Genomic DNA, 24,579 nt, shown 5'->3' with positions numbered 1-24,579 from the left:
ATACAGACTCAACACTGTGGTCAATGTGGAGTCAGTCAAGCCTGCCCCTGTTGGGAGGCAGATGGTGCCTACACTGTAGTCTCGTACTCTAGCAGCTCCTGGGAGGTGCCCATGCTCCGGTACTGCAACCTAGGTGTGGCAGGTGAAGAATACTCCAAAGCCAGGATGGTCTTCCGGAGCCGGCGATCAATAAAATGAGCATCCCAAGCTGGGTACTTTTTCCGAGGCAAGTCAATCCGAATGACAGGCCCCTCTGTCCGCAAGGGGCGAGCTACTGGCGTGGGAGGCAAGCCAGGTCGCACCTGGAAGACAGGCAGTGTAGGGGTCCCGGCTCGCTCACCTCCCACCGAGGCCCCATCCCGCTCAGTGCCTGTAGTCCTTGGCAGCGATCTTGGTGGACTTGTGATGGCATCAGCTGGAGGGGCACAGGGCCCCGGAGCTTCAGGGAAGATGCAGCCTGGTGCCTGGGGCCCGAGCATGGGCCCGTTGGGATGCAGGAGACAGTAATAGACACACATAAAGAATATGCCCAGTGCAAAGCTGGAGGCCACCACGCAGACCAGGATGAGAGAGTAGAAATCGGGAGAGAAGTTCCGGCTGGAGTACCAGAAGCCGGTGAGCGCTGCATTCTCCAGCAGCACGATGCAATAGTAGAGGGTCACCCGGCGGCGGCTGCGGCCCTCCTTGACGTTGAACCAGCAGAAGATGTAGATGATCCCCACCACCATGTTGTAGATGATCTCTTCCCACTTGGACATGCAGAAGTCTGTCTCACCCTGGATAACCCAGAAGGTCATGATGCACCAGTGGGCTACGATGAAAATGCCAAAGTAGAGCTTGTAGACGCTGGCAAAGAGGGCGAAAGCCAGGGTTCGGGCTGCAATGGTGAAGAGGTGCCACAGCACTTGGGCTACAGCACCCTTGTAGGACAGGGGCCGCTTGTCATCTCTCGAGTCTCTCAGTACCTTCTGGTAGGATGCCAGTGTCCAGGCCAGGGACACAAGGGAGGCAGAAATGGAGAGGGCTGTGGAGACAGGGTAGGGATGGGGTGGGCTGGGTTAGGGGTGGGTCCAGGTTGGGTCTGGGGAGAAGGTTCTGGGTCAGGACCCGGACCGTGAGGAGATGGAAGGGAAGGATCTGTGGAGCAGCGTGAGGAAGGTCTGGTTGGGATCTTCAAGGGCAAGGAAACGGGGTGGCGGTAGGCAATGAGGTGGGATGCTTCTGTGGGTATGGGAGCATAAAGGGAAATAGATTTGGGCTGATTTTGATCTCCATGGGCGTTAAGTCTAGGATTCTGGTATGGGGTAGACAGTGCTCAGGGGTCTTGGTGGAGGGTGGGAAATTAGGGTCCAGGACTCTGGGAGTAGAAGAGGAGGTTGAGAAGGGATCATTAGGTCACGGAGGCATTGGCAGACCCATCAGAAGATAAGAGGCTGGGTATGGAGGGACAACTAGAAGAACTAAGCAGAGGTAGGGAGGGGATCCCAGTGAGACACTGAATCCTGGGCTAGAGAGAGGGCAAAAGGCATCCCCAGGGGGCTTGAAGACTAATGATGGAGTCTTGGGACACTGCGGGTAGGTTAAGCAGGGTGTGGGTGGGGCAATGTTGGGGCAAATAGGACCTGGTGGAAGGGAGGAGACTAGGACATCCAGTGAAGGATCTCTGAAAACCGAGGGGGACTGGGCAGGTCTATAAAGCAACGGGTCCCAGTGGATGCAGGCTAGGACTCAACAATTTGTAGAGCATAGAGGGCAGAGGACTCCCTCAGGGCCTAAGGTTTGTTGGAGGGAGTAAAGGGCAGAGGTAAGATATAATCTGCCCTGACAATCGGGAGGGAAAGAGAGGAGCCAAGGGTGTCTTAGGGGTGGTGTCAAAGTGAATGAGACAAGTCAGGGGAAAGGGGAGGTCGGGAGAGGCCTAGAGGGTCTTGAGGGTGTGTGGTTTCCTAAACCCTGGCCAGGCAGGACAGCCTTTGGGGCGGGGCGCAGGTATCCCCAGGGGCCAGCAGGTGGCGGGGCTCACCAGTCAGTAGGTCTGGCTCTCGGTTGTGGTAAACCAGCAGGCTGAGCTGCAGCACCAGCTGTGGCGCGCTGCGCAGGAAGGTCTCCAGCAGACGAAGCATGCTTACATCCGCGCTCTCGAACAGCATCCGCCAGTAGAAGTGGCGCCGCAGCCGCTCCCCGCGCCAGCGGCTCTGTAGCCCCAGGTACAGGGCTCGCAGGTACCTGCCGGGGAGGTGGTGCTCAGATCCAGGCTCTTCCCCGCTCGGCTCGTTCCCGCCCACCTCAGTCTCCCCACCTGCGCCAGGGAGAGTTCCCTACCTCGAGGACCTACTCTCTGACTGTAAAATGGGCTCGACTCTCCTAGACGTGGTTGCGGAGCACCGAGTGCGTTCATTAGCTTCTAGCCTAGTCCTGTCCCGATCTCCATTTTAGAGAAAGGAACTAGTGGCCAGTGACCATAGCATTTGCTCATGACCACACAGCTAGCCAACAGCGGAACCAGAACTCAATTCCTGGTACTAAACATTAGACAACACCGCTTCTCGATGGAAACTTTGAAGAGGTTTGGCCACGGGTTTCTTGTATGGATCACAGCTGGTGCCAGGCCACAGTCCTGACCCACTGCTCCCTGGCCTCAGCCGCTCACCCAACAAACGTATGGGGTTGTTTGACACAGGCCACAGATTTCAGGGCATTTGACAGATGTCCTCGCAGTCTGACTTTTACACTTGCTGTTATCTTTCCTGGAACATCCCTTCCTGTTCCTTAACCCCATCCCAGCCCCAAACCTAGGTAAGTCTTGCTCCTGTTTCCAGTATCAGGCTTTTGCTGACCACAGCCTCTCCCGAGGTAGGAGCCTCCCTCAGCCTCCCAGCCCCCAGCCCCAGTTCTGCTCTAGCCCTTGCCACAGTGGGTTGAACTTCCCAGCTAGGCACACATCTCCCCCAGCTCTAAACTCCGTACCAGGGATTCCATCACCTGCTAAACACTGCACACTCAGTTCTTAACACCCAGTAGGTGCTCAACCCATGTAATCACAAATGAATGAATGCCTAGCTGCAAGCCTGTTGACTTTAATAACTCTGATAACCTTGGAGTGGACAGGAAGGATCTAAGCCCTGAGTTCAATTCCGGACTCTACTTCTCATTTACTCTGTTGAGTCTGTGCTCATTCCTACCCACGTAGCAAACAGGATAGATGTTCAAGAGCAGTGTTCACATGGGATGAGGATTTGAGTCTAATTTCTCCCTGTGCCCACAGAACCTGCCTTTCCACAGACCCTGAAAATCTTTTAAAATGACAGGTTAGCTCTTTGGCCAAACCACAGAGGGATTCTCTAAAAGTGGCTTCCCAGAAAACAGGAGGAGAGGGTCTAACCCAGATCCAGCGACCTGTTGCCTGAACCTCAAACTGAGCCGCTAGGGAGGGGAAAGTTCTGGCATTTCTAGGCTGTTGGAACCATGGGATCAACAGATACACAGTGTGCGACAGCTTATGGAAGGAACTGTGGTGCTACAGGGTCTCTGTATGAAAATTAGAGGGGTGGGTTTGGTGGGTCTGACCCTCCCAGAACTAGTGTTTTATGTCATAGACTTTCTCCCCAAAATGTGGCCAAGAACATCCAATTTGGGATCCTCTTGTCCCCAGTTAATGCTGCTGACACTTCTCCAATAAGACACTGATTTTTAACATCCATCCTCTCTGCTACTTGGGTAGCCAGGGAGGAAAGGGGACTGTTCCTTTGGCTGCTCGGCAACCCCAGGACTTGACTGCATTTCTTCTGATGAGAGGTGATGAATCATCTCCTCATGCCCCCCAGTTTTCTGACGGCATCATTCAGTCATGTAGCAGCGTGCTTCAACCTAGCTCCGTGCTAGGTTTGTGTCTCTACATATCTCACCCTTCCCTTCTTCCCTTCCGTGACACTGAGATGGGAAACTTTGGCAGGGAAGAGGGGCAGTCAGGGAGAATTTCCCCCTCTCTCTCCCCTCTCTCTTTCTCTTTCTTTCCTAACAGTATCTCATGTACTCCAGGCTGATCTAGAACTGAGTAGCTAAGGATGACTTTGAACTCCAAATCCTCTTGCCTCCACCGTCTGAGTGGTGGCATTACAGATATGTGCCACCATGCCAGGTTTTGTTTGTTCTGTCTCTGTTTTTAAGGTGGGTTCTCATGTAACCCAGACTGACTTCAAACTCCCAAGTTAGCTCAAGCTGGTACTGAATTCCTAATCCTTCTGCTTCCATCTTCTCCCTCCCTTCCTATAGGCACTGCAATGCCTGGTTTTAATTTCTGTTTTCATGAAAACATGTGGCAGCAGACCTGGTGGCACTGTCTCTAATCCCAACACTTGGGAGGTTGAAGCAGGAGGATCACAAGTTCAAGGCCAGCTTGGGCTACATAAAGAGACTGTCTCAAAACCAAAACCAAAATCAAAAAAACAGCAAGTCAATCAACCAATTGAGCAATAAAATACAATAAAAAATACTAGTGGTGGGGAAAAGCTGGAGAGATGGCTCATTGGTTATGAGCACTGGCTGCTCTTCCAAAGGACCCAGGTTCAACTCCTGCTTCCACATGATGCTCACAACCATCTGTAACTCCAGTTCCAGGAGATCAAATGCTCTCTTCTGTGGGCACTGCATACACATGGTACACAGACATGTATACAGACAAAACACACATATGCATAAAATACAAAGAAATAAATCTTGCGCATGCACGCACGCGTGCGCGCGCACACACACACACACACACACACTTGAGGATAGCAGTATAGGAGAACATTTCAAGAGAATGGGCAGATACAAAGTGCAGAGGCAATGGGAGCCCATACCCTTTCAGGGGAATAGGTTGAGGTTTGCTGGGCTTGACTTAGACTGGAGGCTTCCAATGAGATGGGGCACAGAATGACCAGAATTTTCATAATTCATCACGTTGTAAAAGTTCATCAAATCCTGTGGCCAGTTCTAGGCTGCAGGGACAAGGCCATTAGTCAGCAGTGGAGTATGTGCTTAGTATGTGCAAGGCCCCGGGTTCCATCCCTGGAAAAAGGAATCTGAACCGGAGAGCACAAGTTTAATTTTTAATCTGAATCCCAAAATTGGAGGTAATAGGATCAGCTCGGAGCCTCGAAAGCCTACTCTGAGGACTTGGAGGGAAGCCAAGGAAAGGCTGGGTTTGGTCCAGGCTGGAGTGACAGGGATGAGCTAAGGGGATGATGCACCAGATCTGGGAAAGAGAACAAAGGACTCTGAGGACTATGGGGTGGGGGGACAGGTGGTCCCCAGGGCTGCTGAGGGCCTGAGAACACAGACCTTCATTCCAGGCCTGCCCCCACCCCCTTCCTCGTTCTTGTGGCTTCGAACAGGAAGGAGAGGCCAGCTGGTCCAGTGAGAAGGGCCTGGGGAGCTGGAGAAGAGCAAAGCCCTGGAAGTCTCTCTGAGGCTAGAGGACCATCTGTTTCCGCCCAGGTTAGGATGAGGGAGGTGCCAGCCCCGCCAGCATCGCCAGCATCCGTCACCACCTGGCAGACCTCCTGCTACTTCCCCGCTCACTCCTACTCTTTCCTCTGCCAGCTTCCAGCTAACCACAGACAAAGGGCTCACATCGTCCAAGACGGAGATGGAGAGGGCTGGAAAGGAGGCTTCTGCCACCTGTCCATGGTGCTTGGGGGTCAGAGGGTAGCATAGAAACCACACTGCAGCCTAGGGACAAAAGGCCTAGCCTTTTTGAGCCCAGCCTCACTTGGGTCCTTTTGGCAACGGGACCAAAGCAGTGGCTGTTTCTTCCAGCCAGCACTAACTACTCGCTGCCAGGGACCTGGGAGATGTTCATGGGCTTAGGGGAGTGTTTGAGGCTTGTGGGGGAAAATTGGCTTCAAAACCCAGGGAAAAACAGAATCAAAATTAATAAATGTTTAATTAAATGTCTGCAAAACAGAACATGATGTCAGCTAGTCATTTGCAATTTGGCTTTTATCTAGTTATATATAATTTACATTTGGTGCTTGATGTGACTGTGTTTTAATATGCTTGATAGATGTTGCGCCACAGAGGTCTTAAAACAACACTGTCCAGGACATGCAACCTCATGTCTCCTGATCAGTTTCTCCTTCTCTGAAACAGGGCTGGAACCTGTCATCCTGTCTGCACCACCGTCACCAGAATGAAGATCCTAAAGGCAGGATGGAGGTACACTGGTGTTGGGACTAATTGAGTCCTGGCTTTCAGCTGCTCTTCCCTTTCTAGAGCCTTCTAATTGAAGTGACTAAAAGCTGTGCTTTGCCTAGAGGATCAGAGGATGGGATTTTCACCTGTTGGCCATTGACTGCAGGGTATTTAAGCCTCCATGGTGCTATTAAAGAGGGCTTTTGGTACCAGTGATTGGAGGTCTGTGTGTTCATCTTTCTCTGCGTGTGTTTCCTCAACCTCCAGCCCCTTGCCCGAAGCTCGAGAATTGGGTTCTATTGCATAGAGCGCAGACGGGGGGCGCGGTGCACGGCACACTGGGTGTGTAGGGTTGTGTTCTAACCCTGCCCTGGACCCTGCTTTATGGTCTTGGATAGTCTCTGCTTTCCTGAATCTAATCTTTTTCCTTATTGTGAGAATCAAGTGATAGAGTTAACAGTAGTTTTCAAACTGTAGAGGGATGTGCACACAGTGGTGGTGGAGAGAAGAGGAGCATATATTGGATGGTGGTCTCTGGCTCCTTCTGGCCACTAAGCAACTGCTTTTCAAACCTCTGCCAGAAATCCCCCTGCACTCTGCTGCCTTCTCTGTTTGAAAGAAAGTTGAAAGAGGCAGATTTCACCACGGATGGGACTGGTAACGCCCACACAGGACACTCCATCTCTAGACAAGGAATCCAGACTTGCTTTTCTCTAAAATGAATCCAGTGCCACTCCCATCCACCTCTCCAGTCCCTGCTCCATCCGTCTCATGGGTGGGGGCCACCACCTGGTACAGGCATCTCACGTCATCTCTTGTCAGGACAACCACAATCTCAGCCTCCTCTCTGGGTCTCTGTCCAGCCACTCCTGCCCCCTACAGTCCATTCCACAGATAGCAACCAGCGGGTAATTCTTAAAGCCTATTGGATCGGGTCATCCCCTTTCTGGAAACCTCACACAGGCTTCTTATCACACTTGCAATGAAACCCAAGCTTCTCCCCTCAGCTCACAGGCTCCCAACCATCTGGCCTGCCCGTTTCTCTCGCTGTATCTCAAACCACTGTCTGCTTGTTCTCCACACCCCAGCTGCATTGGAAGTCCCTGCCAGACTTGCTCCAGCCTCAGGACTTCCTCACTCTCTGCGGGCTCAGCCTGGAACGCCCTTCCCCAGATCCTGCTCTGGCTGGCTCTTCATCAGCTCCCCTGACACATTCTTTGAGGAGACCACCCATCCCACACTGGTACTTCTCCCTTCCAAGGATTATTCTAGTCCATCACATGCCTGCCTGACTCCTCCTGATCCTCCAGCCTTCATCTCCTGAGTGCTGGGATCACAGGTGTGAGAAACCACATCCTGTTTCTGAAGCGCTGGGATCAGTCCCAGGGCTTTGTGCGTGTGATACAAGTTCTTTGCCAACTGAGTTCCATCCTCAGTCCCTAGACACTTTCTTTCTGTTCAGTCACTGGTGCTCCATGAGGTAGGGACTTGCTTGTCCTGGTCACCAGAGTGTCCTCTGCTTTTATACGGGTAGAAGACAGGGATAAATGTTGATTGAAATGATAAATGTATGTCTTCTCTCTGGTCTCGGCAGAGCCTGGGCCTCCGTCTCAGCATGCATGGAGTCAGAACACTTCCCAGAACACCACTGCCCATTCGTTCTGTTGTTCTTCTGGGAAGCCTACCCTGGCGCCCCTCTATTGTGGCTAGGCTCCTTTCCTCTATGATTCTCAGATGCACGTGGCCTGAAGCCAGGGTGAGCTCTTAACCCACAGGCCACTGTAGGTTGTGACCCCACTTTACAGGGCTAAAGAGACAGCTACTGGGACTGAACTTTCTGCTTCCCAGTCTTTGTCAGTTTTTTGAGATAGGATCTTGCTATACAGTTCTGGCTGGCCTGGAATTCGCTAAATATTCCAGATGGCCTCGAACTCATGAAATTCCTCCTGTTTGGTTCTCCCAAAAGTTTGGATTACAGACCTGAACCCTATTGTGTCCGTTTTGACTTCCTGTCTCTAAAATAAACTAAAATTACAGAATTTATTGTCTTGTGTGTGTGTGTGTGTGTGTGTGTGTGTGCATGTGTGCCATGTGTGGAGGTGGGGGACATCCTGCAGGAGCCAGTTCTCTCCTCCCATGAGACTCAAGTCAAGTGGTCAGGCCTCATGGTTAGAGCCTTTGCCTTCTGAGCCATCTCGCCAGCCCCCAACTCTCTTCTTATGCTAAGAGAGGAAGCAAAGCGCGCTCTAGAAGAGAAATCCGGAAGAACCAGTAAGCATAAACAGCCGGGGCTGGGAGCAAAACTGTCTGGCCTGAGTAGAGAAGCCGACAGTTAGTGTCTGAATCCATCTGCTCGAGCTCCTCAGCTCCCTCAGGACCCCATGACCTCCATGAGCAGCGTCAATAAATGGACAGAACTCACTCTTCTTCCCCTCTCAGGTCACCCCTGTGACCTAGCATCTTCCAGAGCCCAAGGGATTTGCTTTAATGCACAGAAGGAGGGGGAAACAAGAGGGAAGGGTCAATGTTCCTGAGAAATTCTGGGCTTAGCACCCGGCTTACCCCATCTCTCTCTTGTTGCTGAGTCACCCCAAGTCTCTAGCATGAGGCGATATTTCTGACATTGGTTTTAGTCTCTCTTCAGAGAGGCAAGCCTGGCCTCAGACCCCAGGTCATTGTGTCTTCTCTATCCATTCCTTTACCATTGTCTGTCAATTTGTGAGTCTCTTTCAGGGACCCTGAGCCAGCCCACCTGTCTATCCTGGGAACTACACATCATTCTGTTGTCCAGAGACTTTGTTCATCTGCTGTCCTGTGGACACAAGCTTTGCTTTCCTCCCTGTGGGTCTGTCTGCCTGGGGCTCCCAGTCCTCCACTGACTGGTCCATCTGCTGGCCTGCTGCTCAGCTCGTGGCTCGGCATGACTGCCCGCTTTCCAGCCATCCTCCACTGCTTGATTCTCTTCTTCCTGACTCTGGGTTCCTTTCTGTCTGTCTGTGTCTCTCACATCCTCAGCTCCTCCATCTGTCGGTCTCCGAGTTTCTGAGCGTGTGTTCTCGCCCCTCCCCACACCCCTTCGGGGCTCTGGGCCAAAACCACAGCAGCTTCCAGAGGCTCTCCAGCTCTACCCGTTCCATCCAGCCTGTTAAAGACCTCTGTCTCCAAGATGGACCTCGCCCTGTGACCCCTGCAGGCTGAGGGTGGGGCTCAGGAGACAGCAGTACTCCCACGCTCCAAGCCCTTCACCTCTTTGTAGGGCAACAGAGGACTCTGCAGGGCCTGTTGATGATGCTATCAACTCACATTAAGCATCACCTCCCAATGCAATTGAGAAACCAGAAAGTGGTAACAGAAGACACTTAAGCAAGGCTTCTTAAAGGAGCTGCCCACTCAGAGGCCTTGTCGGAAGGAAGGCCTGGGATTTTCTCTCAGGCATGATGGTACTTGCCTGTAATCCTGTGCTCGGGAAGTCAAAATAGGAGAATTGGTGGTCTGAGGCCAGTCCAGATTGTATAGTGATACCCTATCTCAAAATGCAAAACAAGGAAGCGGAGGCAGAAGGATTTCTGTGAGTCCAAGTCCAGCCTGTGCTACACAGTAATATCCAATTGGTCTGCACTCACAGTGAAACTCAATAAACAAAGCAGAAAGTCAGAACTACTAACTGAAGGAGGGTTGGTAGTTTCTGGCAAGGCTGAGACCACTTCCAGGCTGGCTGTCCCACGGAAAGCTGTCCCTGAGAACAGAAGGCCAGAGAAGACCAGGCTAGGTGAGTTTCTCTTGGGGGCAGGGATCTCTGCCCCTGAAGAAAGTAACTGTCATTCATTCAGTACATTCTGTTTTGTACCTTACTAAAGTCTTCACTGTGACCCTGTGACATCTGTGGATAGGCACCCATCTTCCAATGAGGAAAACTGAATCGTATTAAAGGAAAGGCTCATTTGATGTTGTGTGTGTGCACGCACATGCCTGTGCGCGCGCATGTGTGTGTGTGTGCACGTGCGTGTGTGTGCATGTGTATGTGTGCTCATGCCTGTGTGTGCATGTGTGTGAGCATGTGTGTGTGCGTGCGTGTATGCATGTACGTGCATGCACACATGTGTGTGCATGTATATGAGGGAAGGGGGCACTGGGGATCAATCCCAGGGCCCTGTACACACTAAGCATGCGCTCTGACATTGAACTATCTTCTCAGCCCCATTTGACATTTATTTCCCAAATACTTCTGAGTACCTACTATGTGCCAAGAACTATGGTAGACACAGGGGTGGGCAAGAGGAGATCCAACCCATGTGCTAGGAATTCTTTTCAATATTGGAGGTCTGGACAGTGATTAAATCCTCATGCAAACAGGAGAAAAACATGTTCCACAGGCTCCAGTCAGGTCCCAAACAAAGTCAGCTCAGCATAGAGGAAACCAGTGGGACTGGAGAGGGTTGGCAGTCAGGAAAGATTTTCTGGAAGTTGCGATTGCTGATCAGTCTGAAGCAGGCACATGAGCTAAGCAGGTGGGAAAGGGAGGGGAGGGAGAGCCTGGCAGAGGAAGCAACCAGGGCAAAGTTCCTGAGGTTAGTGAGAGGGAGGAAGTGAGAGATGAAGAACCACCGTACATGACCCAGGAAGGTTTAAATGGGGGCAATGGTTTTAGAGCTACTGCTTAGGTGTGGGGAACTCAGTCAAAGGGACAAGAGTGGAGGGTAGGTCGCTTGCCAGGTGAGAAGAAAGGTTGGCCTTCTGACCGTTACCAGACATTTGGAGGAGAGACTTGGCACCAAGTCCAGTAGCTGGAAAGCACTGGAGTTGTGTGCCCTTCACTTCACCAGGGCATGGGTCAAACTAGCCAAGGGATGACATCCCAACCTGTGGCTTCTGCAGTGCAGCCTGGGAAGGGGGGCATCAACACCCTTTCCCATTGGTTTGTCCCTCAATTCTGAGCACTCCTGCAAGGATGCGAAAATAGTCCCTTCCTGGGGTTGGCAGCCAAAAGAATCCTAAATGTCAGTAAAGATTGTGATTTTACACGTTTGGCTCCCATTTCATGTGGTGCGGGGAGCCAGGCTGTCTCCCTTTTCCTTCACAGCCCCTCTTCTCTGCTGGCCTGAGGCCAAATACTTCCGGCCACTGTTTTAGGCCCTAGCTAAAAGCCGGAGACTTCCTCCCATCCTGCCCTGCTCACCAGCTGCCAACCAGGGTCCAGATTCTTGCTTCGCAGAAAAACAGACCGCTGTTTCAGAACAAAGTATTCGGGATCAGGTTCTAGCCTCTCACAACCCTCTTGTCTCTGGGCCTCAACTTTGCCATCTATGTTATGGGTTGGTGATGTGCAGGAGAGACTAAGATTTGGCACCCTGTGCTCTGAGGCCCTTTGTTTGCTGTTTCTCTTCCCCTCAGTCCCTGGGTGGATCGAGGATGTCAGGAGACCGTGGGGAGGGCCTTGGTTCCAATCTCCTGGTGACATTTGAAGGTACTGGGACGCTAATGTAGAGAGGAAGAACCGCATCTGGTTATTTGTGGTCTGACAGAAGTAGAGTGCTCCGAGAACTGAGCTGTTTTCGTTTTCTGGGGCTCTGGGGAGCTACAGAGGCATGCCCTATCTAAAGAGGCAGCTGTGCCTCAGCGCTAACCAGCCATGCCCTGAGAGAATATGAAATTCAATGACAGAATATGAAATGCAATGTTTTCCCTTATACATTTTTCAAGCCCAGCCAGCAATTAGGATATCAATGCAAAAAGGGAAGTCTCAGGTTAGAAATTATGCAACTAATTAAGGAAATATCACATGACTTTAAAAGAAAGCCTTCCTGGGCTTATATGCATCACACTCAGTAGTTAAGAACACTGGCTGCTCTTCCAGAGGACCTGGCTTTGGTCCCCAGCACCCACATGGTGGCTCACAACCATCTGTAACTCCAGTTCCAGGGATCCAATGCCCTCTTATGACCTCTGCAGGCACCAGGCATGCATATGGTGCTTAAGCATACATGCAGGCAAAATACTTTTATACATAAAAATGAAAATGTAAAAATCCAGGCATGGCAGTTCCCACCTGCAATCCCAGGGATGTCAAACTGGGAGCCCAAGACAGGCTGACCCCTGGAAGTTTACTGGCCAGCTAGTCTAGCCTTCTTGTGTGAGGTTCCAGGCCATGAGAGACTCGTGCACATACAATAGAAATACATTTAGAGAAACTTAGTTCACTTCAAAATGTATTTCATCTGTCCCTCTGCTCCCATTTCAAGGACTCAATAGCTGTTGGTGGCTGGTGGCTCCCATTAGACAGTGCAGACCCTGAACACTGCTGACCGCACAGACTCAGCAGACAGCACTGAACGCTACAAAACCAGGAGTCAACGACATTAAAGATCCAGTGTGGGGTTCATCATCCTAGTCACTCTACTTTTGAATACATTTAGAATTTTGCACACTAAAAACTAAAATGCCATTTTAAGAAGTAGGTAATGCCTGGGATGAGTAGCTCAGGGGCAGAGCACTCGCCTAGCATGTGTGAGAGGCTGGATTTGATACCAGCACTGTGAAAAGGAACAGGTAGATTAAATCTTAGAAATAAATACATAAAATGAAAGCAATAGAAAATTGGTGAATAGCATTATGGGGAAGGAATACATCCCAGGCTGGGTCTCCCCAAATGTCACGGGTTTGCAGCCTGCAGTGTGCCAGTCCAGCAGCCTGGAACTCAGTATTGTAAGATCCCAGGTCAGAACTGTGAATTTAAATCATAAGGGGCTTTACAGTCATCTGGTTTGTCCTTTAAACTGAAGTAAAGTCCCTGCTTACAGTGTCTTTGCCAGCTAGCCACTTCCTCCACATCCTCTGCTGGTGGGCGTTTGTGCCCTTGCAAGAGCCGCAAGGTCTTCTCGTTTTTACAAAAAAAAAAAAAAAAAAAGCCCCCACCTCCGTTTACCTTTGGATCTTCTGTGTGCATACCACCTTGGGGCCAAAGAACAAGGATCTTTCCTTGGTGAGGCTCCTCAGTCCCAAGGGCTCCTCTCCAGCCCCCCCTTTTGTCCCTAAGCTATAGGATGGGATGCCACTCTGGCCACAAGGGCAGCAGCACACTTCAGAGGTTCCCCCTGCAACAAGTGCTGATGTCTCTGGAAGAATCCAGAGGCTGAACCACCATCTCTCCACTTTAGAGACAAACTCTGGCTGGTGAGCAGTTCTCCCCAGGATCACACAGCTACAAGGTGATGGGATCTTGACCAGCCCGGGACCCAGAGTGCTCTGCTCCTTTTTCTTTCCTGAGCCCTGGGAAAACTCGGGCCAAAATTTTCCTAGTCCCCATATGAACTTCACAGACAGAGGAAATGACTGGCCCAGGACTCTAATCTGAGAGGTTCTGTTCAATTCACATCAACATCACTGAGCATCCACTTCCCACAAGGAGTTTTACTTCTTCTGCCTCCTAAGTCAGCTATGCCTTTTTCCTCTGGGGAACTGGACTCAGGGTTCCTATGCTTAGCCCTCAGCCCATTGGCAGCAGAAGGCTGATGCTGGAGTCCCAGCAAACCTCACTGCTGTGCCCGAGCGGCAGGCTTTTACACCGCCTTAGCTCTGATACCACAGCCACGAAGCCCAAACTTGTTCCGTCAGGCTCCTCATCCAGTAACTGGCTGAGTGCAAGGACAAGGCCAGGCCTCCCCTGGCTTGTGATCTGTGGACAAAGCAGCCAGATGGGCTGACAGGCACGAGTGATGAGCCCAGGGGCCGGCTGAGAAAGAGCCCGGAATGTTAACAGCAGATATTTTATTTCACATTAAAATAAAACGGTTTAGAGGCTTTTCTGATATTTTTTCTTCCCACTCTCAAAGTAATACCTGACTGATCAGTCTGTAAGAACACACTTAACTAGGCTGGAGTGGGCTAGTGGGTAGAGCACTTGTGCAAGTGTGGAGACCAGAATTCGAATCCCCAGAACCCATGTAAAGTGTGTTTAGGGGACCGTGCAGTAGTATGTGTGTCCGTAGTCTCAGGACACCTATGGTGAGATGGAAAACAGAAACAGAAGCCCCAGGAAGTGGTGGGCTGGCTAGCCCGGAGGACACAATTGCAAAGCAATAAGAAGCCCTATCTCAAGGTGTAAGGCTAGGAATGACCACCCAAGGTTGTCCTCTGATCTCTGCACATGTCCATAGCGTATCCACTCTTGCACTCACATATGAAGGCCCAAATACACACTCACATGCACACAAACGCCTTAAGTGTATATATATATATATATATATATACATATATACATATACATACATATACATACACACACACACACACACACACACACACACACACACACACATATATATATATATATATATATATATATATATATATATATATATCCAATGCTGGAAAGATGGCTCTGCAGTTGAAAGCACTGGCTGCTCTGGCAGAGGACCTGAGCTCAGTTCCCAGCACCATGTCAGGCAGTTCACAAATGCCTGTAACTTAAGCCAGGATCAAGTGACCTCTGCTAGCTTTGGAGGGCAACTGCACTCACGTGCACACATCCACATGGATGCATACAATTTTTAAATCTTAAAAACAAACAAACATACATACATACACTTAGCTAGCAGAAGGAGGGGTGGCTTAGAACCCACACACAGAGGGTTGGGAGGCTTGACCACATGGTTTTTCAACCCTGGCTTTGCTACCAAATGGGAGGCTAGTCCTATCTGTAACTCAATTTCACATCTGTAAAATGGGTCAGTAATGCTAGTTAACACTGACACTGTTATGGACTTAATAATGTATAAACATGCTCTATGCATTCTTCCACTGCACCTGCACAGCGGCTAATCACATGGGACTTCTTATCCCTTCCTCACAGATGAGATGAAAACCAAGGTTCCGAGAAGCCCAGTGGCTGGCTGAAAACCGTGGAGGTGGTGGGATAGGGTTTTGTTTCTGTAGGTCCTTGTGCTTCATCCTGTCTGTTACAGATGCAATGATGCAATCTGAGTCTTAATAAACAATCACTCAATTTTTAGTCATATTCTTTATTTTCTGAGACAGGATCTCACTAAGTAGTCCTAGCTGACGCTACGTAAACCAGTCTGCCTTGAACTCTTAGAGATCGGCTTGTCTTCCAAGTTTGGGAATTACAGAGGCAGATGCCACCACACCCATCAAAACAACTGATTTTTTTTTTTTTTCAAAACAGAGTTTTCGGTGTAGTTTTGGAGCCTGTCCTGGAACTCACTCTGTAGACCAGGCTGGCCTCGAACTCATAGAGATCTGCCTGCCTCTGCGGGATTAAAGGTGTGCACCACCACCACCTGATCAAAATAGCTAATTTTTATAGCAGACATGAATGTATGCATTTAAGTCCTCATGAACCAAAAACCAGAAGTAAAATCTTCAAACAATATAAGAAATATTGAACTGTGAGCTGGAGATGTTACTCAGGTCATAGAGAGCTTGGCTAGCATGGACTAAGTCCTGGGTTTGATCCCCTGCAACACATAAATCAGGGCGTGGTGGTGCATGCCCTACAAACCTAGATCTTTAGAAGATTAGAAGTTCAAGGTCACCTGGGGCTGCTTAGTGGCCATCAAGGCCAGCCTGGGACACTTAAGACCCTGTCTCCAAACATAAGAAAACTCAAAATCAGCAAGTGGCAATCTCCCTTAATCACACCTCTTCCCAAGGAGACAATTTTGGGTGAGACGAGTGCACAGCTCTTCCAAAAGCAAAGCTGCCAAGCAGTTCCACTTGAGGTTATAAAGACGGCTTTGGCGCGGATGAGGAAGTAGAAGGTGGTGTGAGGGGCTGAGGGTGGTGCCGGGGCTGTTGGGGAAAAGCTTTGAACAAGAGGCAACATGGAGTGTGGCCTCGAAGGGCACCTTAGGGTGACTGTTTCTGCGATGACAACAGGACCAAAGCAAGTTGGGGAAGAAAGGGCTTATTCGGCTGACCCTTCCACATTGCTGCTCATCACTGAAGGAAGACAGGACAGGAACTGATGCAGGAGGAGCCCATACAGAGGCCATTGAGGGGAGCTGCTTACTGGCTTGCTTCCCCTGGTTTGCTCAGCCTGCTTTCTTATAGGACCTAGGGCCAATAGCCCAGGGATGGCACCGTGCACAATGGGGCGTGGTGGGCTCTCCCCTATTGATCATTAGTAAGAAAATGCCCTACAGCTGGCGCTCATGGAGGTATTTTCTCAACTGAGGCTCCTTTCTCTCTGATGACCCTAGCTTGTGTCAAGTTGGCACAAAACCAGGCAGTCAGCCCAAAGGGTATATAGAAGTGGGGAGTGAGAGAGGATGCTGATGGAGAAAGTAGCCCTTGGGCATCGGGGACCAGTGACTTGTTTCTGGCGCCTGGGGACAGAGGGTGAAGCCAAGAGCTCTGGTGCAAGATGAGGAAGAGGAGAGTCGAGGACACCCTGGGCTTCTGAATACCAGATCCAGAATCCCCAACTGCCTCTGGCTGTGGGCGGGGGTGGGGGGGGAGGTTAGGGTGGAGGGGTGAGGTGGGAGGGACTTGGTGGAGGAAGCTGATAGCATTTCCCAGGACAAGAATTTGGCAGGGTGGAGAGTGGAGAGGCCAGAGCAGAAGCCAGAGTAATCTCCAACTGCCTCCTCCTATCCCCAGGGACCTTTGCCCCAGCTGCTGGGGTTCAAAGCCACTTCCTTGCTGTTCTCTCTCCCCTGGCTCCCCAGGGTTTCTCGCCTGTGTGGTCTTTATAGATCAAACAGAGGACAGGGCCTGCCTGCCGCCTCTGCGTCTGTTAGGAGAGGCTCTGGCGGACTGTTGCTGCCTGGTGGCAGTGGGCAGGAAGGGTGGAGCAGAGCATACTGGCCAGGGTCTCCCTGGAGGTGGGTGGGGAGGCCATGCTGGAACAACCCTGCCAATTCAACACAGGGAGGAACATTTGTGAAGGGGCCGTAGCCAAGCCCAAGCAGTTGTAAACATGTTTCAGATGTGGGTGTGATGATTCAAAACGCCAGACTCATAACCAACATAAGGAAAATGGGCACCAGGGTTGAAATGACAGCGAGGGGACCGTGACACAGCCTGGGAAGACTACAGACCCTAGCTCGCGACCACTGCTATGGTCACAAATAATTATGAAATGGCAAGGGCTAATTACAATTGAATGCTCCTGTGTTCCAGGCAAGAGGAATATACATTATTTAGCTTATGACACCCCAAGCCAAATGATGGTGCTATTGTTACCAAGAGACAGGTAAATTACGTCTTTGCCCAAAGTCACACAAAGTGGCAGGTGCAAGGATATTGCTGGTTTTGGAGAATGGGTTGTGGTCATTAACCACATGAATGAGGAAACTGAGGAAGGGCCAGAGAAAGACAGAGCTCCTGTGGACCCAGCCTGGTGTGGAGTCTACCCCTGCTGCCACACGCTGGTCCAGCTCCATCCTTGCTCACCTAGATCCTCTGGACTCCTATGTCCCCAGACTTGCCCTGACCTCCCTGCAGGTCCACTCTTCACCCAGCAGCCAGAGTGGACATTGCGAAAAGGAGTCAGTCCATCCTTTCTTCTCCGGTCAGACACTCTTGGCATTCCCAGTACTAGCTTCACTCCACCCTCTCCTCACTGCTGCTGCCTCTCAGCACTCTGGCTGGTCCATTTCCCTTTGCCTGTGGCACCCTTGCCCTTCCTGAGACCCCTCCCATCCCTCTCCCTGACCAGACCAGCCATCCACCCACATACCACCTCCTTTGTGAGGCTTCCCTCCCCAGATCATCCGAGCCCTGCGCTTACTGGATCCCTGCCCTGTTTCAGCTTTGTGCATGGTGTATGTACCTGTGTGCACATGCAGGTGAGATCACAGAAGGGTGCCGAGTGTCCTGTTGCTTCCTTCTCTGCCTTATTCCCTTGAGACGTGTTCTTTTTCTGACTGTGGGGTGAGACTGCTAGCCAACAAATCCCAGGCATCCTCCTGTCTCCGCAGTCCCAGCACTTGGGTCACAGGCACACACAGTTTTTTATGCGGGTACTAGGCATCCGAATTCAGTTCCTCCCTGACTGTACAGCAAGGGCTTCCACCTGTTGGACCATCCCCCAGCCCCAGCTTCATCTTTCCCATAGCATTTCTACCATGTAACCCACTAAAGTTCACATTACCACCTTAATATTTTCTTTATCCTTGACACTTAGAGCAGTTCCAGGTATACAGCAGGCACTCCATAAATGCCTGCTGGACGAGTGACTGCAGATTAAATACTTGAGAGCCATGTCACTGCGGCGCACAGCCCCCTCCCCATGCTGACTACTGTGTACAGAACAATGCTGGTGCTAACTGCTGCTACCAGGGTGTTTCTTTTTAATGATATTTAAATTAATATATCTTGTGTGCACGTGTAGGGGCGGCATGGGTGTCCTTTCCTTCCACCATGTGAGTCCCTGGGATTGAAACTCAAATTGTCAGGCTTGATGACATTTGCCTTTACCTGCCAAGACACCTCACCTGCTCTGCCACCTGGTTTTGAATACTTAAATGATGGACCAGCCCTTGCTAAGCCCTTGGTACATGTCACCTCCTTAAACACAAAACAATACAAGAAGCATAGGTGTAGTCATGGTCCCTACTTTAGAAGGGATGGGGACTATGTGGTTTGACAAGACAGTGGGGGCAGGATTTGAGTGGAGACCCTGGATCCACAGTTCATGCTCTTCACATTACGCCAGTGATTCCGTTTCCCAGAGGGGAACCCAGAACCCGATGTCACAGCAGCACTGACTCACAGCAGAAGCTCTCTGGAGTGTAGGGTTTGCTGGCACACCCAGGCAGAGATGGAACAGCTAGACACGGTGAGCTGCTAGAAGGACCCAGAAGCTCACTGTCACCTTCCCTCCTCCCCACCTCAAGGTGCTCCGAATCTGACAGCCCGGGAGGAATCCCATGCCAGGTCTCACACTAATTGGCTTAGGAAGCCATGCTTAGCTGAGTAAAGCCGGGGCCTATGAGTTCAAGATTACGGAGAGCGGGATTCAAGGCTTACTGCTTTGCTGGCCAGAGGGCCAGAGGAGGCAGAATTGGGACTTTAATTGGCTTAACAGCCCTCAGTGGCTTAACAGCTCAGAGGGCTGGGGGTGGGAGGTGGATAAGGACAGCCTGGTGTCCAGCCCACTGCCAGATTTATGCCCTGCCAAAGGATCTGTTTGCTCTCCTCCCAGGGACTCAGTCTGCTCCTGCCTCAAGGCATTTTCCCATGACCTCCGCGCCCCCCCCCCCCATCACACTAAGTGTGTCATGATCGGGATGGAGTTAGGTTTGGGAACTAGACAAAGAGGCAAGCATCTTCCCTCCCCACACTTACTCCTCTGACCTCAGTCAAGTCCCCTGACTTCTCTGGGTTTTGCTTCCTTGTCAGATGAATGAATGTATCAATAACCACCGGGGGAAGGTTTCAGTCTGAGATGCCTGGACCAGCTCACACAGCCCTGGCTGCAACATGGCAGAGTGCAGTGTCTGTCTATGAGCTCCCCCCTGTTAGGTTTAACTAATGACATCTGTATGTAGGGACCTTATCTCTTGGGAAGTGTTTGCTGGGGTTGTATAAAGAAGATGCCCCCTACTCCAACGTTTCCTTTGACTGATACTATTTTTAAGTGCTCTCTCTCTCTCTCTCTCTCTCTCTCTCTCTCTCTCTCTCTCTCTCTCTCTCTCTCTCTCTCTCTCTGTGTGTGTGTGTGTGTGTGTGTGTGTGTGTGTGTGTGTGTGTGTGTGTAGAGGTCAGAGAATAACTTGCAGGGGTCAGTTTCTCGTCCTATCATAGGGGTCCTGGGGAGTGAACTCTGAACTCAGGTTGTCAGGCAGGCTTGGGAGCAGACATTTTTACCCACTGAGCCATTTCACTAGCCCTCACTGAAACTATTTTTTTTTAAAAAAAAAAAAAAATCTTAGTAGCTGATTTCCCAATTTTCTAATTCCCATTTCCCTTGAGAAATCAAGACCTGGCAACATTAGATCCATGATTTCTTATGGCACCATTAGAAAGACCAGGTGGTGCATTGGTCACGTTTAGGACTCTTGGTTCCCATCAACACCCCCTTGTCTGACAGTCCATACACCCATGTCCTCGTGACTCCCTTGGCTTTTGAAGGCACTGTACAGGCCTGAAAAGTTGAAATTATCTTTATGATTGAAATTCAGAACTAGGGTCTGGGATCGGGAACAGAATGACCTGCAGTCTCCCAGACTTCACTGTGGAGGGCTCAGGTGCACGGCTCCCTCCTTGCCGCCCGGGCCTCACCACCCAGAACATCTACTGGAACACATCATGTGGTAGCATGTTGTGCCAACACCATTTAATTTCTAGGCATGTCAAACTGGATGGCTTCTTCCTGAATATTCTCTGAATGTTCCTGCTCATTCCAGGCCCTTGGCAGTTTAAGAATCCAAAGCTTGTGGGACAAGGGTCCAGAATATCAGTGACAAGAGACCCAGAGTCAGAACCGTAGCCTGGTTAATGTGACCTGGTGTGCACGTCTCATCCCCAATAGCCATTTCTAGGAGACCTCTCCTAATTGACTGCAGAGTCTGAATTTAGCGAGTAGTCAAGCTGTCAGTAATTGCTCTCCAGCTCTCTGTAGACCCAGTCTCACTTCTTTCTTTAAGTGATTTCTATTCTATGCTGGAACAAAGTACCCAGCAGGTGACCAACTCATTGCAGTCTCTCCAAAGGGCAGGCGCATTAGGAGGCAGAGGGACATAATTGTAACCCAGACATAGAAGGGGTATTGGGGGAGGACCCCCAAATTGACCTTGATGACCTTAAGCTGTTCTGTGGCAGTGTACCACGTCGTTAAGGGTCATGAGAAAGATATCACACCTTCTAATCTAAAGATATCACCGCATCTAATCACATCATTTCACACACAGGGAAACTGAGGCTCAGAAATGGAAGAACCTGGCCCAAGGTCACTCTCAAACCAAGATGAAAACATAAATCCTCTGAAAGCATGCCCTCCCCCAAATCCAGCATTTTCCCACAGTACACAGTTTCCTCATCGTTACCCACACAGTTCAACTGCCTCCTCCTGTTCTCAGAGTCTTATCTCCCCGCCACAGAAGCCGGACGTTCTGTCATCATGCAATCTCACAGCCTCAGACTCATAATTCTTCAAGCTTTTGGGGAGACTTTGGTGGCAGAATTGCAAGGTGGATGAACTGAACTTGGCTTGTGAAGATGCAGACTTTTGAGTTCCAAAGCTTCCAGTTGCTCACTGTGTGACCTTGGGCAAGGGTGACCCCTCTTCTTCCAGCCTCTGTTCCCTCATCCGCCAAGAGAAAATTATAATACTAACCACATGACAGAATTATTAGAAAAAGACACAAGGGAGAATGAAGGTAAAAAAAAGGCAACCAGTGGGCTTGGCAGAAAGTGAGTGCTTAATAAAATAATTCTAATGGCATTGTAAATTAAGGCTGAGTGCCTAGGTAGATGCTTAAGAGAAATGAAGAGAAAGAATTCACAGGCGGGAACCATGCAAACCCTGTCTAAAATTTTTGCAGGCCTGATACTAACTACTACAGCCAATTTCTTTCTTCCCCCCCCCCCCAGAAAGAGTCTGAGTTTTAAAAATACCATACTATGGACACAAACCACTCCCATCGGTTGGGTCCCCCATGCTCATCTGACTGTTAACCTGTCCAGTCATCTCACCCTGTTCTCACTTTCCCGGTGTAGAACAGCAGAAGTAGGGGAAAGAGCCATGGAGTTGGGGGACACCTAGCCACTTCTGGCCACTCCCCCTCGGATGCCCTTCTATGGTCATTTTTTCCGTATTTGAGGGAGATTCAGTTTCTGTTCAAGAAAGAAGACTCCTATTAGCTTTGTGTAAGTGGATTCTGAATGGGGAGGAGGAGGGTGGCCTGTGAGTCGTAGGGTAGCTGGCCCACTTTAGGCTGAAGGGAAAGGGGGGGGATATGAAGCTTTGGCTACCCAGAATAGGAAGTTACCATTTCAAAATCTAAAAATAACCCACCATCTGTCCATTTGGGCACAGAATGATAAATGCAGATTAGTTCCTGGATGTAGACATGAATATTTTTGTGTGTCAAGCTAATAATAATAAGACCGTGGATAGTGTTTCCCTCTCTCCCGACTCCAGGGCATGCAGAGTAGATTAAGCACGTCATCTTGGAGGGTGAAGATGGGGAAACTAAGGCGGAGAGAGGATCAACAACATAGCAAGAGTGACACACGGCAAGTGAGCAAGCAGCTGGGTCAAACACTAGGGGTCCAGTTTCCAATGCTCAGTCCAATTTTCTGAGTTAGGCAGAATCCAATAAAAAGTAACAGAGTAAATAGCCATCCTCTATATCTGCAGAGGGACTTTTTCCCGTGCTCTCTGCACACATCTGTTATGATAATCCCTTACACCCACCAACTATGCGGAGTCCTCACACAGACCTCCCCTCGCCTAGTCATCCCAACAGGTTAAAAAACCGTAACAGTAAGTCAGTGAGCCTGGGAAGAGGAGAGCTTCCCTCTCGCTTCACAGGTGAGGAAACAGACTCGGAAGGAGGAGGTGTGCCTGAGATCACACAGCAAGCAAATTCATTTTGTCACTGCAGGGTACAGCCTAAGGAAGTAGAGTGATTCTGTTTTGAGAGGAGCTGTGGTTTAGAATGTTCCCCCTCTCCAATTAACTCAGCCCAGCAGGCACTCTACTTGCTGGCAAGAAGAAGCCTGGAAGTGAACAGTCTGAATGAAGCCTCAGCCTTGTTTTCCGGTCTGAGGACTAAGGGGCAGCCCGGAGCTATCTAGTGTCAGAGTCAAGATTCCAAATCTCTTTGGCCCCCTTTGTTGGGGTGGGGGTGGGGCTCTGTGGAGCTCCTTAGGAAGTAGGAGCCAAAGAGTGATGGACTGGATCCACCACACCCTTTTTCAAGGAAACCAGGAAGTTCAGACGGGATAGTCATTTAGCTGCCTCATGTTCTGCCTCTCCCAGGATGTTGGGGGTAGGCTGTGATTCTGAACTGAGTGCCTCTGGGAGCTAGGAAAGACTTCTGAATGTTTCCCCAAGTCTAGGCTTGGTACCTGGACATGGAGGAGGGGTCAGGACTGGAAAAATCCCTGTGCCCTGTTCCAAGCATAACACTTGTCCCTGTGCTCCCCAACTCCTCCTTGTTCACACATCACTAAGGGTCTCTGGCCGTTTCTTGCCCCATTAGCCAGATTAAAGCTATGGATCTGGGGTCCAGCAGAGTTTGGCAGAGGTGAGGGGCTGAATGAGAAGAAATCAGAGCTGCATTGGAGTGGGTCAGGTGAGGGTCAGGACAGGAGTAGGGGCTGGCTAGAAAGGCCAGAGCAGATCTGGGGCAATATCCCACTCCCAGGACTTACGCTTCCTTCACCTGCTCTTTTCCTACCTCCAGACCTGGCCGAGCTGCAGGAGGTGAACGAGGGTCTGCAGCAGCCAGACGCAGAGGCGACAGCAGCGTCGGCGGTAGGTGCTGGCCGAGGACTGCGCGGGCCGGGGGACCAGCTCCGGGCTGCCTTCTTTGGTCCGGAAGGCGACAGCGCTGTCCTTGGTGCTGATGGCGGATCCGTCGCTGTCCTTGGTGCTGACGGCGGGTCCCGGGGTCCCCGCGGGTTCCGAGTAGTCGTAGACAAACCAGCGGAAGCTGAGCAGCTGCACAACCAGCGAGGGCAGCAGCACGAAGAGCAAGGTGAGGCCGAAGTAGGTGCTGTTACCCTGCAGGTAGTAGGAGGCCGCCAGCCACAGGTCGGTGGCGCCGTCGGAGAAGAACACGAGCAGCGCGCACAGCACCCAGCAGCAGTCCCGCAGCTCGTAGCGCGGCCCCGGGCCCCCCGCCGCCGCCGGTCCCGGGCCCGCGATCTCCGTCGTCACCTCCCCGCGCCCTCCCGCCCCGCCCCGAGCTGTTCCCGCCGGCCCCTCGGGCCCCGGGCCGGCCGCGGCCGCCGCTCCATCCGACTTCGCGGCCATGTTGGCGGAGCAGGAGGCGGGGAGCGACTTCCGGGCGGCGGAGCGGGTGGGGTGCGGAGTGGGGAGGACCCTGCGCGGGCGGGCGGCTCCCGCCTCCCGCTCTTCCTCCGCCGCTCCTCTTCCTCCTCCCCTCTACTTCAATTATTCATCCTTGCCGGCGCCGCCCCACCCGGACTCCGGTCTGGATGTGGGCCGCCCCCTGGGAAAGGAGGGGGCCGGGGCGGGGAGAGCATCCCGGGTCACCCTCGCGTGGCTTCCTCGGAGGCGTGGGGCCCAACCACATGCTTACTGTCTCTGGCCTCCCCTTGGACCCTATTTCTCTTTGATTGCCCCCGCCCTTTCCTCTCCCTTCTATTGATCTCTTGCGGTACCTCCGGTGATTTGAGTCTTGCAATGCCCCAAGAGGGTGAAAGGCCGGGGTCTACGAATAAAAGGGCAGGGGTGGGAGCAGCTGCTTG

The 24,579-nt window shown here is 51.2% G+C and overlaps 1 protein-coding gene across 1 annotated transcript; it reads right to left on the bottom strand.

The window, feature by feature from the left end:
• Positions 1-68: 68 nt before the first annotated feature.
• On the bottom strand, positions 69-24,121 carry Xkr7 (XK related 7). Its single transcript, XM_038329234.1, has 3 exons — positions 23,544-24,121; positions 2,024-2,226; positions 69-1,024 (listed from the first exon to the last, which is right to left on the bottom strand). The coding sequence occupies exons 1-3, from the start codon at positions 24,119-24,121 to the stop codon at positions 69-71; spliced, it is 1,737 nt and encodes a 578-aa protein (XP_038185162.1).
• Positions 24,122-24,579: the final 458 nt, after the last annotated feature.

Source organism: Arvicola amphibius, chromosome 5 (genome assembly GCF_903992535.2).
Source record: "Arvicola amphibius chromosome 5, mArvAmp1.2, whole genome shotgun sequence".
In the NCBI taxonomy this organism is placed as follows: Eukaryota; Metazoa; Chordata; class Mammalia; order Rodentia; family Cricetidae; genus Arvicola; species Arvicola amphibius.
Note: the sequence above shows the minus strand (reverse complement) of the source record. Positions and strands in the feature narration are given on the sequence as shown.

Bases quoted from the DNA above. Each gene is read 5' to 3' on its own strand.
- Xkr7 (XM_038329234.1), bottom strand. From the start codon at position 24,121: ATGGCCGCGAAGTCGGATGGAGCGGCGGCCGCGGCCGGCCCGGGGCCC. The intron at 2,227-23,543 runs GTAGGAAAAGAG...CCTCCCCGGCAG, and splicing joins CAGCTCGGCCAGGTCTGGAG to GTACCTGCGAGCCCTGTACC. The intron at 1,025-2,023 runs GTGAGCCCCGCC...CTGTCTCCACAG, and splicing joins AGAGCCAGACCTACTGACTG to CCCTCTCCATTTCTGCCTCC.